At 36.4% G+C, this 13,851-nt stretch overlaps 4 protein-coding genes across 4 annotated transcripts; 3 read left to right on the forward strand and 1 right to left on the reverse strand.

The window, feature by feature from the left end:
* Positions 1 to 427: 427 nt before the first annotated feature.
* Positions 428 to 1,415, forward strand: LOC108373510 (protein D2-like). The gene is made up of 2 exons (XM_017629404.1): positions 428 to 526; positions 936 to 1,415. Exons 1-2 carry the CDS (start codon positions 428 to 430, stop codon positions 1,413 to 1,415), a joined length of 579 nt encoding a protein of 192 aa, XP_017484893.1.
* Positions 1,416 to 5,152: 3,737 nt separating this feature from the next.
* Positions 5,153 to 6,055, forward strand: LOC108373511 (protein D3-like). The gene is made up of 2 exons (XM_017629405.1): positions 5,153 to 5,432; positions 5,507 to 6,055. The coding sequence occupies exons 1-2, from the start codon at positions 5,286 to 5,288 to the stop codon at positions 5,984 to 5,986; spliced, it is 627 nt and encodes a 208-aa protein (XP_017484894.1). The 5' UTR covers positions 5,153 to 5,285; the 3' UTR covers positions 5,987 to 6,055.
* A 113-nt stretch (positions 6,056 to 6,168) lies between these two features.
* On the reverse strand, positions 6,169 to 6,901 carry SmD2 (small ribonucleoprotein particle protein SmD2). Its single transcript, XM_017629406.1, has 2 exons — positions 6,692 to 6,901; positions 6,169 to 6,634 (listed from the first exon to the last, which is right to left on the reverse strand). Coding segments are annotated over exons 1-2 (360 nt in total). The 5' UTR covers positions 6,694 to 6,901; the 3' UTR covers positions 6,169 to 6,276.
* A 4,847-nt stretch (positions 6,902 to 11,748) lies between these two features.
* Positions 11,749 to 13,073, forward strand: LOC108373513 (3'(2'),5'-bisphosphate nucleotidase 1-like). The gene is made up of 3 exons (XM_017629407.1): positions 11,749 to 12,035; positions 12,106 to 12,364; positions 12,418 to 13,073. The coding sequence occupies exons 1-3, from the start codon at positions 11,919 to 11,921 to the stop codon at positions 12,957 to 12,959; spliced, it is 918 nt and encodes a 305-aa protein (XP_017484896.1). The 5' UTR covers positions 11,749 to 11,918; the 3' UTR covers positions 12,960 to 13,073.
* The last annotated feature ends 778 nt before the right edge of the window (positions 13,074 to 13,851 follow it).

A 13,851-nucleotide genomic window follows, 5' to 3' on the forward strand; every position in this document is an offset into this window, starting at 1 on the left:
CTTAGCAAAGCATTGTGTGTGGGTTCGTGTGTGTGTGCAAAGCTTTTGTAAGGGAGCTAAGGGAGTGTCAAAACTCTAATGTCAATAACGAGCAAACCCTTAATTATTGAATCATGCATTTTGATACTTTCCTCATATCATTTGTAAAGAAATGAATAGCCTCCTATCAGATGTTCTCCCTCTAAAGTCAAAACTTTTAAAATCACTTAAAGTGTTTTTGTGAAAAGTTTGTAGTCCCAATTCCTGCACGTTTGTTTTAAAAACGTTTTTTGATAACTTACTGTCAAAGGAAAAATATATATTTTTGGAGTTTCTAAACTCACTGTAAGGAAGAGTTACAAAACAACAACTGAAATCTCAAAACTGGAATTTTCTCATTGAAATCATCCAACATATTTTAATCCCAGACGTGTCTTGCAGTGCACCCATGGCTACAGCGTCAACTTCGAGCGGTACTGAAGTGATTTTCAAGCAGCATAAAGTTGTGCCTGATGTGATAGCTCTAGCACCAAAGCATTTTCTGAAGGTTTTTAAATATTTTCTTTATACTTATTGATTCTTTCGGCAGGGTATTAGGTACGATGTATGTATATTACACAGTCATGGACAAAAGTTTCCGGCATAACATCATAAAAAATGCAATAAATCTAATGAAAGGCCGCATATCAAGGAAAAAAACACAGAAGAATAGAAAAGACGTTCTCTTGCAAAATTTAGTTTTGGGCGCAAACGATAATTTCGCTCAAAGGGAGCGATTTGTTTGTTTTAGACATTTGTATGTTGCATGTTGTATCTTGACATGAATATGTTGCGGAAACTTATGTGCATGTCTCGCCGAATCTGATTTCTCGTAGTGGCAGTTTTCGTTCTCTTGTGTTTTTTAACATATCCGTATATTCATACAAAAAAAAATAAAATAATTGATTCCATTCTAGATCACCTATAAAGACGTATTGGCTGAAAATGGTTATGAATTAACACCGACACAGGTAGCGACACGTCCCACTGTCGCATGGGATGCCAAAAGTGATTCACTTTATACCCTTATAATGACCGACCCAGATGCGCCCAGTCGCAAAGACCCCAAATTTCGCGAATTCCAGCATTGGTTGGTCGCCAATATACCAGGATCAGATATAAGCAAAGGTGACGAATTAACTGCTTATGTAGGTTCTGGACCGCCACAAGGCACTGGATTACATAGATATATTTTCTTGGTTTACCAGCAACCAGTCAAAATACGATTTCAAGAGTCTCGTATACCGAAAAACAGTAGCCAGAATCGACCAAACTTTAGTACGGATAAATTTGCAAAGAAGCACAAATTGGGTGACCCCATTGCTGGTAATTTTTTTCAAGCGCAATGGGATGACTATGTTCCAAAAGTGCATAGACAATTGTCGGGAAAAAATTAAATACAAATGCAAACAAGTAGGGTTTCCACCATTCGACAAAATCCTTATATGTATGAAAATATATTGCTGTGTCAAAAAACATTTAATTTAAATAATGCTATTCCACTGCGAATGTATGAAAACATTTAATACAGAAAAAAAATTGCATAGGGTTGCCACCATTCAAATAAAATCTCATGTCACGGTGTTAGCGGTCAACTCCTCCGAAACGGGAACTTGGTATGGAGATAAATAAAATCAATTTGGAAAATGGGCGCGGGGAACTGGTCGTAAAGTATATTTAATAGCGCTAAGTAAATTTTGCATACTGTATTTCTCTGGAAGTATTCATGGTATAGTACTGGACTTGGTAGGGATATATGTATATGAAATCAATCGATTGGGGATTGGAAAAGGGGGCGCGGCACCTCCTATACGAAATTAATCGCTTACTCATAAAAATATTAGGTTTGTTCGTCGAGCAAAAAATTTGTACGAATTTGTACGAATTATCACGATTTTTGCCCAAATCGCGTTCGTGCAGACCAAAAAATTATCCAACACTCAAAAATTGTGAGAGCAAAGTGACAGTTCTCTTGGAGAGAAGTTGCAAATTCTTGCTGGAAAAAATTTTGCCAGCAAGAATTTGCAAACACGAAAAACATGTGGTTGTGGCGCATGGTTGCATTTTTGTCTACAATAATTTGAATAAATTAGTTCGTTAAATTTAAAAATTTATAAACACGAGCGATTTTTTTATGAAAAAAGGAAGTAAATAATTGTTGATATAATTAATTTAGTTAATTCCAATGATTTGAACTTAATTCGGCTGAAAAAAATGGTATTCGCAATCGGAATGCAATTGCAACCAGAGTCGATTTAAGAAACCAGACAGCTAGTACGATGAAGAAATTGAAATGTATGTTAAAGAAAGTCAGAACAACAAGAAATATACATGTATATCCTGTTTTTGGCCATCCGAAAGAATTTTAAAAATTCTATAAAAATTTTTTATGTTCGAAATGCAACCGTGGACGCCAGCTGGCAGCGAAACTTGCCAATTCCTGCAAATTTGCGTTCGTGCAGAAATTTGCAAGTTTCTCAACATGAGAGAGAATTTGAGAGAATTTTTTCTTACTCTCTGATATTTTGAGTGTTGGATAATTCTTGCTGGATTTTCGACGAACAAACCTATTGATATTATTGGAAGAAGGGCGTGGCACCTCTCATACAAATCGAGTTTTTCATACTACATATTTCTTGATGTGTTCATTGTAGTCAAGTAATCTACTGTACTCAAATAAACCGAATTTTTCATACTGCAAATCTTGGGAAGTGTTCATGGTTGTGTACATGAACACATAATAGTATAGAGATATACGAAATCAATCGCATGCTCCTAGAAAAATTTTTGGGATATTGAGGAGGTTGACAGGCGTCTTCCAAACGTTTCACAAATGCAAGTACACCTTTATCCTTGTTGACTGTCACATTAATATGAAGATTAAAATTAAGCTTAGGATCTATTGTGATACCAAGGTCCACAAAATTGTATACCTGTTCCAGGTTATGGTTACCTATTATATAAGAAACTGGCAGAACAGCTCTTCGCGAGAAGCACATTACTTTACATTTCTTAAGATTTAGAGGCATAAGATTTACTTTACACCAGTAAGCCATGCTGTCTAAGTCTGATTGTAGCAAAGACCTTTCTTTAATTGAAACGTACGATTTATAAAGCTTTACATCATCTGCATACATTAAAATTTTGGAAAATTGTATATCTGTAGAAATATCGTTTATAAAAAGCAAGAACAGAACCGGGCCTAGGTGGCTACCTTGAGGCACTCCTGAAGTAACATCAATGACGTCAGAGATAGTATTTTTAAACATTACCCTTTGTGATCTATCTTAGAGGTATGAAGAGATCCAACGTAGAAAATTAGGTGGAAGACCAAGAAGATCAAGTTTGTAGATGAGCAACGGGTGGCACACTTTGTCAAATGCTTTACTGAAGTCAGTATATATAACATCAACAGATTTGCTTTCACTTGCTTGAGTAAGGTCTCTGGATAGTTCAGATTCCCAGTTTAACCTGCCAGGTGGCGCTGGAGTCGTGTTATTGTTAAACATCTTAGTTATGATCCGATCTACATAGTTTATATTCGAGATTCGGTAAGGGCAATACTATTGCATAAAACAGCCGCCGGGTATTGCTGGGGTCGAGTTATTACTAAAAATCGTCAGGTGATAAAAAGTGCCGTGAATGTCCGATTACAGCGACGTGCTGTACCACCGAGTATGCCGAGCCCCCGAGTGTTCCGATTGGCCCAATAAGTAAATGGGTAAAAGTTCTTCATATTTATTTTGTATAGCGATTAACCGTGCTGTGAAACGCCAGATCATTGGAGAATTTCAAGACCTTGAACTGGAGAATTTCAACTTTCACGAACATACACTTTCGTTAGGTTAGGATTAAAGACGACAATGGAAATATACCTTCTGACAACCACCAAACCGTAATATTAGCAGATAAATGTATCACTGGAAATCGTGAACGTGAATTGTTGGTAAAAATGTTGGACCAAAATATTTCAGAAAAAATTAGGTTTTGGGCGGCAGTTTTTTATAAAAATATTTCTCATGCTTTATAGTAGGGGAGCCCACGATGTTAAATCTGGATTTACTCGATCTATTGGATTTTGAATATTATATGAGGGGAAGAAAAAAGTTCATGTGATGTTTTTCCTTCCAGCGGTGGGTGGATAATCTACAGGGTTCCAAAAATGTAAAAAAAAAAAAACAGTTACGTGGATTTACTCGAGATACCTATTGATAGTCAATAAATCAAACTTGTTTCTGAATACGGAGATATGCTAATCGGCCGATTTGCATGGTGAAGATGGTCGTACGGAAGGGTGAACAATTACAAAAAAAAGGGCCCGAATGAACCTCCCGTTCAATAATCTGACGATCCAGATGTAAGGCAAACTCGTGGAGTCTTCTTGAAGATGCAAAAAGATCGCCATTTGGGATTACTCGAGCGCGCCAGATTTTCATACAGAAGGTTCATCTCAATACCCTGGTTCCATAATCTGACGATTATCCGGAGGAGTTTTCTTAATCGGAGCGTTTAAAAAAATTGACAATTGCTAAATTTTGAAAAATTCGAAGCGGCGTTACCCAATCGTAAGTGTTTGGTGTGGGAGATTTTATATGCTAAATTTGGGATTATAAATAAAATAGTTTTATTAACATTTACCTTTTAAAAATAAGTGATTAAATTCGATAACAACTTGCCAAATCATTATTTTTGTACTAATATAATTTTAGTGAACATATTTTAAAAAGTTTTTAGTGTTCTCATGTCATCTGATTATTTCACAATGTAGCTAGCCAGGACTATTAGAGTTTTCTATATCGGATACTGTGATTCTGATATATGTAATTCAGACACTGAAATTACACATTTCAATGTGTTATTTAATACATATTGTCTTTGTCCATTTAACAGCAATACAGCCAAAATGATTCCAGAATATATGTATGTATAATTAAAAAGCTGTGCAAGTTTTTTACAAAGTTTGAAATTTTTACTTACATGGGTTTTTTCAGATATATTTTTAGCTCATATCAAAAGTTATAATTTTCAAGTTAAGATGATTTTGAAGAACATGTGCGATTTGTGCCTCAATGCTCATCTCATTTATAAATAAATGCAAGTAAATGTGCAATTTATACTACATATTACTCGAAAACCACCCAAAGCTCACAAAAGAAGTGTAGTGACATTCCAAAGTCGATACGATTTAGATCATATACATATATACATATGTTTTTTATCTTTATAATAAAGTGAAACATCGGTTCCACATACAAGGCGTACGCAAAATGTCGAACTTAGGGTTTGTAAAAGTATTTTGCTTTTTGTTCTTCATCTGCATCGATGCCAACGAAGAAAATAGAGTAAAGGAGGTCTTTGAGCAGCATGAAGTTGTTCCAGATGTTATACCTAATGCGCCAAGCCAGTTTTTAAAGGTGTTTATAATTGTTCAAATTTATATAATAACTAGATACTAATTTTAAGAGTAACTGATTTCTAAAAGTAATAGGTAATATATGACAACTCATTGGAAGTACAAGCTGGCGCAGAACTGACTCCTACACAAGTAAAATCACAACCATCTGTGGATTGGCAAGCAGATCACAATACCTATTACACGCTTATAATGACAGACCCAGATGCGCCAAGTCGAAGCGCACCGACATCGCGTGAGTTCAAGCATTGGTTAGTTGGCAACATTCCCGGTAATGATGTGGCTAAAGGTGAAGTGTTGAGTGCATATGTAGGATCAGGGCCGCCGCAGGGCACAGGTCTACATCGCTATGTGTTTCTATTGTATAAACAACAGACTAAACTGGAATTCCGCGAAGAACGAGTAAGCAACACCAGTCGCAATGGACGTCCGAAATTCCGTGCGGCTGCTTTCGCTGAGAAGTATTATCTCGGAGAGCCTGTCGCAGGAAATTTCTATCAGGCCCAATGGGATGAATATGTGCCGACTGTACATAAACAATTATCCGGCAATTAACTGTAAGGTTCAAATCTAATCTGCAAATTTTTTAGTAAAAATATACCTTTTTAACTGCTTTTAAAAAAATTAAAATTGTGTTTATTTATTCGCGATTAGACTTATGTATATGTACTTANAATTATCCGGCAATTAACTGTAAGGTTCAAATCTAATCTGCAAATTTTTTTGTAAAAATATACCTTTTTAACTGCTTTTAAAAAAATTAAAATTGTGTTTATTTATTCGCGATTAGACTTAGGTATATGTACTTATTTTTTTTTATTGCTATATATGCTTCTGTTTGTAACTCATTTCCCTGCAGCAGTTGCCAGAGGATTTCGCAATACCAAAATCACCGAATCTCCACGTAGAAACATTTTCGATATGAACCGATCTTTGTTCACGGGCTTCACTTTCTTCTTGCCTTTGCCTGTACGCGGCAACTCAGTCCACATCTCCTTCACGCTCTCCAATACCATATTGCAGTGACGATCGAAAGCCTTGACTCTTCCAAGCAGTTTTTTATTATTGCGACAATTTATTAAGACTTGTGTATTGTTTTTCACGGATTGAGTAAGGACGGAGAGCGGGCCAGTGTTAAATTCCTCCTCTTCCTGACGTGCCAGTTCCTCAGGTGTCAGTTCAGACTTTGGTTTGACGAGCGCCCTGGGTTAATAATTTGAGGTTAAGTTAATACAAAAAACTATTACAGAAATCGCTTACATTATAATTGGTTTATAGTTTTTTTAAGACAATTGAGATTAGATCCGAGATGTTTTCTTTTTTATAAAACTTCTGCAAACGTTTGCTAATGTTGGCGGATGTATGAAGAAATATCTGCCATGAAGACGCTGAAATTTTGACAGTGGTCAGGGAGAACAATCGATGAGACTCTCGATAGCTTTATCTTCCCAGCACTACCGAAATTTTTTGAACACTATCGATAGTTGTGAGAGAGTCTCATCATCATTAGCGATGTTACTACCATACCCAAACAAAAACGTCGCCTGGGTAAAAGATTGTCGTAAGCGCAATGTTGACAATTTTTAGTTCTAGATGCAGTTATATATTTTGAAATAAGGTCTTTCGATTGGTGTTATCAGTTTTCAGATATCTTCTTTAGTTTCCGAGGTATTGACTACAAGTTTTTCTATAATTTAGTAAAAATTTAGTTAGTCCATATTAAACTAATCAATATCTTAAAAATGACGTTCTCCATTTTTGGATATCTTTAGTTTCCGAGATATTGAGTAAAAAGTGTCGTTAATTTAGGAGAAATTTTGATCACAATTTGTCGTATTTCATACAAAGTGGCTGCCAAATTGTGGACAAATGACGGTTACGACAAAATTTTACTAAAGAAAATCCTTCATAAACTCAAAGCTAATTAACATTAAACATTAAAAATGAAATAATTTAAGAATTTTGTGAACTAGTAACATTTTCAGAGACTTTGGAGAATATCTATCTTCGCGTTTTTGAGAAATTGCATTCCAAACTTCAATTGCGATTTCCCACAACCTGCCGAAACCAACATACGACAATCTTTTACCCAGGCGACGAAAAGCGTCAGCGTTGTCTGGTTGTCAAAAAATTCGAATGCCTGGATTATAATGGAAGTAATACCATGTTCTGACTGACAACGAAAACACTCTGAAAACGTGTTTTGGGATTGTGGGCTGAAGGCTGTTCACACCGGCTGTCAGTGTTTTCGTTGACTTTTCTTAAATCCTCTGATTACAGTTTTGCTACACCAAACCAAAATGCTTTTCCCTCATTTTCTTTTCATTAGCAACCTCTTACTTGCATTCTTATTTTACTTTTGCCAGCCAATTAACAATAAATCCGAAATGGCGTATTAAAGATGATAAAATATGACTTCCACTTCGATAAATAATCGAAAAAAACTAGTGAAGACACCGATTGGAGTGAGTGGAACGTGAGTTTTCAAGTAGTTTTCAATGAAAACTGGTTTTCGTTTGACAGATTTTACATGGACGAAAACACAAGTTTTAAGTCGAAAACCAGTTTTTGCAACGAAAACANCCAACATACGACAATCTTTTACCCAGGCGACGAAAAGCGTCAGCGTTGTCTGGTTGTCAAAAAATTCGAATGCCTGGATTATAATGGAAGTAATACCATGTTCTGACTGACAACGAAAACACTCTGAAAACGTGTTTTGGGATTGTGGGCTGAAGGCTGTTCACACCGGCTGTCAGTGTTTTCGTTGACTTTTCTTAAATCCTCTGATTACAGTTTTGCTACACCAAACCAAAATGCTTTTCCCTCATTTTCTTTTCATTAGCAACCTCTTACTTGCATTCTTATTTTACTTTTGCCAGCCAATTAACAATAAATCCGAAATGGCGTATTAAAGATGATAAAATATGACTTCCACTTCGATAAATAATCGAAAAAAACTAGTGAAGACACCGATTGGAGTGAGTGGAACGTGAGTTTTCAAGTAGTTTTCAATGAAAACTGGTTTTCGTTTGACAGATTTTACATGGACGAAAACACAAGTTTTAAGTCGAAAACCAGTTTTTGCAACGAAAACATGTTTTCGATGTCGGTCAGAACATGGTATAGCGGAACGGAGTGAACTTTCACTTAATTATCTATTGTATGGGCAATAAATTCAAACGGTTATAATGCACTTTAACGCAATGTAAAACGGAAGCATCTAAGATCAATAGATCTCTACGAATTCGCCTCGAATTGTTACGATTCGCTCCGTGCATTATAACCAAAGTTTAATGCCCATACAATTCACTGTGCAGCGAACAAAGGTGGCGCCGTTAGTGGTACCGCTACTTTGGTTTTGCCCAAATCGAATTTATACAACGTGGTGTTACTGGCGAATTTACATTTTCGCAGCGGTAGTTATTAATGTCAAAATGATGTGTTTGTTGTAAACAAGGCGAATTAATATTACAACAACTACACTATTCTGACATTAATAACTACCGCGGCGAAAACCTAAATTCGCCAGTTACACCACCTTGTTTAAATTCGCCTTGGTTTTGACGATTTCACGGTTGTGGAAAATTGTAAATAAACCCTTTTTTACAAATCAGCGGCAAAGAGAAATTTGAATTATAAGTGAAAAATCAGTTTAAATTGTGTTAATTTGCAATTTGTGGGTGATTTTAGAGTTGAAGACTGCGTAAAAACTAATAAATGAAGTGCTGTGCATGATTCAATAATACAAGGTTCGATAAACTGACAGTTGTCTCTCTCGCACCGCTCCCTTAGCAGTGGCACCGTGTTGCTTCTTTGCACATTTACATGGAAACAGTGTAGCTTTGGTGTGAAATAGAAGTATGAGCGTTTGTGCAATATGTTTATTTGTATATGCATATGAAGCATATTTAACTGATGAAAACATAACCTGTTTGTAAATTGGATGTTTCCATCAATCTCATAGTAGTCTTATTTTAATTTTGAGTCATTTTGCAGTTTTTATACAGCTAAATAGCACATAAATTACGCAATTCACATAGATACATCAATATTACGTTCAACATTTCGTTTAAAATGTCAGATTTCCTGCAAATACATTAGAATTTACAAAAGGAATTTCACTACTAATTGCCTACTTTGCGTACTTTTCTACTACCATTTTCGCACCAAAAGATTTCATTCCTCCCCTTTTCTCCGTCCTTCGTAAATGCAACCTTTTGTAAGGGAGTGTCAAACCGCAGCTGTCAATAATTATCTAACCTTGTATTATTGAATCATGGGTCTGTGTGCTAAATTGCGACAGCCGTCAAGATGCAAGATACGTAGATGCAAGTGTAGCGCTGGGACGAATCGCTGCATTTTGTGTACATAGGGCACAGCAAGGGCGTTCCCGAAATATTTCTTTATAATTATATTAACAGCATTTCCTTACAATGATTTTGCTTCTGCTCCAAGCAACCTCCTTTAGCAAGTAAATTAATCAATCCCGCTGAGATGCTGCCGCAGTTTTCTGCAGCAGCCTTAATTGCAAAGCAATGGGGGGGGGCGGCACTAAAATTTTTGCTGAAGCAGCCTCAGTTGCAGAGCAATATAGTGCACTTATTCTCTAATACATTAGGTGAAAAAAAAACAATATTTTCGCATTTAGCAAAATTAAAACACGTTCTTCGCTTTAAAGTGAACTGTTTTGGCAGTTTCAACTCGTTCTTCTTTTCGCTCTATTCTTTATTTACTTGTGGTACACAGGCATGAACGAAAGACACAAGATCACGCGGGAAGNAGAGTTGAAGACTGCGTAAAAACTAATAAATGAAGTGCTGTGCATGATTCAATAATACAAGGTTCGATAAACTGACAGTTGTCTCTCTCGCACCGCTCCCTTAGCAGTGGCACAGTGTTGCTTCTTTGCACATTTACATGGAAACAGTGTAGCTTTGGTGTGAAATAGAAGTATGAGCGTTTGTGCAATATGTTTATTTGTATATGCATATGAAGCATATTTAACTGATGAAAACATAAACTGTTTTTAAATTGGATGTTTCCATCAATCTCATAGTAGTCTTATTTTAATTTTGAGTCATTTTGCAGTTTTTATACAGCTAAATAGCACATAAATTACGCAATTCACATAGATACATCAATATTACGTTCAACATTTCGTTTAAAATGTCAGATTTCCTGCAAATACATTAGAATTTACAAAAGGAATTTCACTACTAATTGCCTACTTTGCGTACTTTTCTACTACCATTTTCGCACCAAAAGATTTCATTCCTCCCCTTTTCTCCGTCCTTCGTAAATGCAACCTTTTGTAAGGGAGTGTCAAACCGCAGCTGTCAATAATTATCTAACCTTGTATTATTGAATCATGGTGCTGTGTGCTAAATTGCGACAGCCGTCAAGATGCAAGATACGTAGATGCAAGTGTAGCGCTGGGACGAATCGCTGCATTTTGTGTACATAGGGCACAGCAAGGGCGTTCCCGAAATATTTCTTTATAATTATATTAACAGCATTTCCTTACAATGATTTTGCTTCTGCTCCAAGCAACCTCCTTTAGCAAGTAAATTAATCAATCCCGCTGAGATGCTGCCGCAGTTTTCTGCAGCAGCCTTAATTGCAAAGCAATGGGGGGGGGCGGCACTAAAATTTTTGCTGAAGCAGCCTCAGTTGCAGAGCAATATAGTGCACTTATTCTCTAATACATTAGGTGAAAAAAAAACAATATTTTCGCATTTAGCAAAATTAAAACACGTTCTTCGCTTTAAAGTGAACTGTTTTGGCAGTTTCAACTCGTTCTTCTTTTCGCTCTATTCTTTATTTACTTGTGGTACACAGGCATGAACGAAAGACACAAGATCACGCGGGAAGGAAAAAACGAAAAAAGTTATTTTCTAGCTGCAGAAATCTCGACGCCATCTTTGTTGTAAGAAGTAAACAACGAAGAGAACGGAGAAAACCGCGAAATTGTTGAACGCATGAAAAATCATTTTTATTATGCAAATTCTTCTATAAATCATGCCGTTGTGTTAAATTATTCTTTATCTTATGTGTACACACGTTGTCACAAGTGAAAATGAAGAAAATTGCAGTAAAAAGCCACCACCAAATTGTAAACAACGAAGAAATGTAAACAAACTCAACTTTTTTCCTAAATGCGATTCTAACGGGCTAGTCTCCAGCCCGCGTGATCTTGTCTCTTTGGTTCATGGTACACAGGCATCAACGGAAAGGACGGCGCAATTCTTGTTTCTGTTCATGTTTCGCGTTACTTCTGTTTTGCTAACGCTGCTCTATATTCTATCTTTGTTCTATCTGCTACACATTTCTAATACCCAACTGCCCTAGGAATTTCGAGAATCGATAAGTTCACCAGATAATCGATATTATCAATGAAGTCACTTCATTAATGTCGTTTCCTTACCGTAGGACAGAAATTCGTTTATTTTAGTCTTTTAATAGGGAATAGTTGTAATTTTAGGCTATGACAACTCCTCAAGTGATGCGTATTATGGCTTTGTCCATCAACACAGCAGCGCGTGCTGGTTCAATAATTCGAGAAGTGATGCAGCGCGGAAATCTCGGCATAGTGGAGAAGGAGGTCTCGACGGATTTCTTCTATGCAATGAACATTGTAATTAGATTTGTAATTTATAAACATGTTTCTGCAGGGCAAAGATGATCTGCAAACAGAAGCTGATCGTTCAGCACAGCAATGCATAATTGCATCACTTTCACGAAAATTTCCAAATGTTAAAGTTATCGGTGAGGAAGGAGATTCCAACTTAGATGTTAAAGACGAATGGCTAATCTCAGAGGAAAATGAAGAGTTCCTCACTCACAAATGTCCTGAAGATTTGCGAGAAGTTAAAGAGGAGGATTTTGTAGTATGGGTAGATCCATTAGATGGCACTTCCGAATATACACAAGGTATAGTGATTTTCATTTCCCCTTTTTAATTATTGCAATATTCATTATTATAGGCTTATTAGACCATGTCACTGTGCTTATTGGTGTAGCCATTAAAGACCGCGCTGTTGGAGGTGTCATATACCAACCATACTACAAGCAAACAAATGGCAGTTTAGGTCGAACTATCTGGGGTCTCAAAGGTTTGGGAACGGGAGGAATCGAGCCAAAGACTGCGCCAAAAGGACAAATGATTATTACAACAACACGTTCACATTTAACCCCGTTGGTGCAACAAGCTCTCGATGCGCTATCACCAACAGAAGTGATCAAAGTTGGCGGTGCTGGATTCAAAGTTCTACAACTGTTGGAGGGCAAGGCTCATGCTTATGTGTTTGCTAGTCCTGGTTGTAAGCGTTGGGACACTTGTGCCCCGGAGGCTGTGCTCGAAGCTTGGGGTGGTACTCTCACAGACCTAGCGGGCATTCATTACTCTTATGCAGCAAATGTAGAATTCAAAAATCGAATGGGTGTATTAGCTACCATTCCAGAGATTTCACATTCCGATATTGCAGGTAAAGTGCCAAAAGAAGTTTTAGAGGCTTTGCGCTCATAAAACTTATAACAAATGATTGCTAAAATCCAGACAATTTTATTGTGGTTGTAAAACAATATTGTTGCTTTTAATGGTCATGCATATTATAATCTAGCTGTTAAGCATAATAAAATTGTTGCTCTAGTTAAATTATTGATGTTTTACATTTACAATGAGGGGTTATGTATAAGCAGTGCATGGTTCACAACTCAATTTAGTTGCTATTGCCGTTCACAACTGTCTTCAGTCGACTGTAGCCGATGATCCCGAGAATGCTGTTTCAAGACAACTGACGGACAACTATGTTTTCAAAGTTGAGTTGAGTTGTGTCCCACAATACCAATTTACAACTTACAACTCAACTATCTTCAAAGTTGTGAATCATAATAGGGGTCTTAAACACATACAGCCCAATTCTGAATACTCCAAAGGAGCTTGTTCTCCGGGAATTTGTTTCTCCCGAGAAAGAAATCCTCCAATAATTAGTTCCCAGGAAGTAGCATTTTCCCCGAAAATTTGGAAGGAGAAAATTCAAACTTCGCAAGAGCTGTTTGATACTTTTTTGACAGCTCAACTCCGCCATTTAATATAAAAAATCCACAGAAAATGTTTATTCATGATAGGAGAAAAGGGAAAAGAGAAAAAATTCTCAGGGAGTTCTGTTCAGAATCGGCCTGATACTGTTACAAAATCGAGCGTCCGGCTTTGTTTTTTTTTTATTGTTAATATTCGCATGCTAAAATTTTTTTGTTAGTTTTGTATTAAAATATGGCTTATGTGTATTTTAGCAAACCCCTTTTAAATTAAAAAAATTAAACTACGAAAATTAAGAAAAATCTGTAAAGCTGCAGCAAATCGCAAACTTTTTAATACGAATATATAATTCAGGTTTATAGCCCATTAGTATATTATG

This window comes from Rhagoletis zephyria, unplaced genomic scaffold, assembly GCF_001687245.7.
Source record: "Rhagoletis zephyria isolate East Lansing unplaced genomic scaffold, Rhagoletis_zephyria_1.1 Rzeph_scaffold_06765, whole genome shotgun sequence".
NCBI lineage: Eukaryota > Metazoa > Arthropoda > Insecta > Diptera > Tephritidae > Rhagoletis > Rhagoletis zephyria.

Excerpts from the sequence above, each read along its gene's own strand:
- LOC108373510 (XM_017629404.1), top strand. The coding sequence starts at position 428 with ATGGCTACAGCGTCAACTTCGAGCGGTACTGAAGTGATTTTCAAGCAG. Across the intron at positions 527-935 it reads CACCAAAGCATTTTCTGAAG|ATCACCTATAAAGACGTATT; the intron begins GTTTTTAAATAT and ends ATTCCATTCTAG.
- LOC108373511 (XM_017629405.1), top strand. The coding sequence starts at position 5,286 with ATGTCGAACTTAGGGTTTGTAAAAGTATTTTGCTTTTTGTTCTTCATC. Across the intron at positions 5,433-5,506 it reads CGCCAAGCCAGTTTTTAAAG|GTAATATATGACAACTCATT; the intron begins GTGTTTATAATT and ends TAAAAGTAATAG.
- LOC108373513 (XM_017629407.1), top strand. The coding sequence starts at position 11,919 with ATGACAACTCCTCAAGTGATGCGTATTATGGCTTTGTCCATCAACACA. Across the intron at positions 12,036-12,105 it reads TCGGCATAGTGGAGAAGGAG|GGCAAAGATGATCTGCAAAC; the intron begins GTCTCGACGGAT and ends ATGTTTCTGCAG. Across the intron at positions 12,365-12,417 it reads CACTTCCGAATATACACAAG|GCTTATTAGACCATGTCACT; the intron begins GTATAGTGATTT and ends TCATTATTATAG.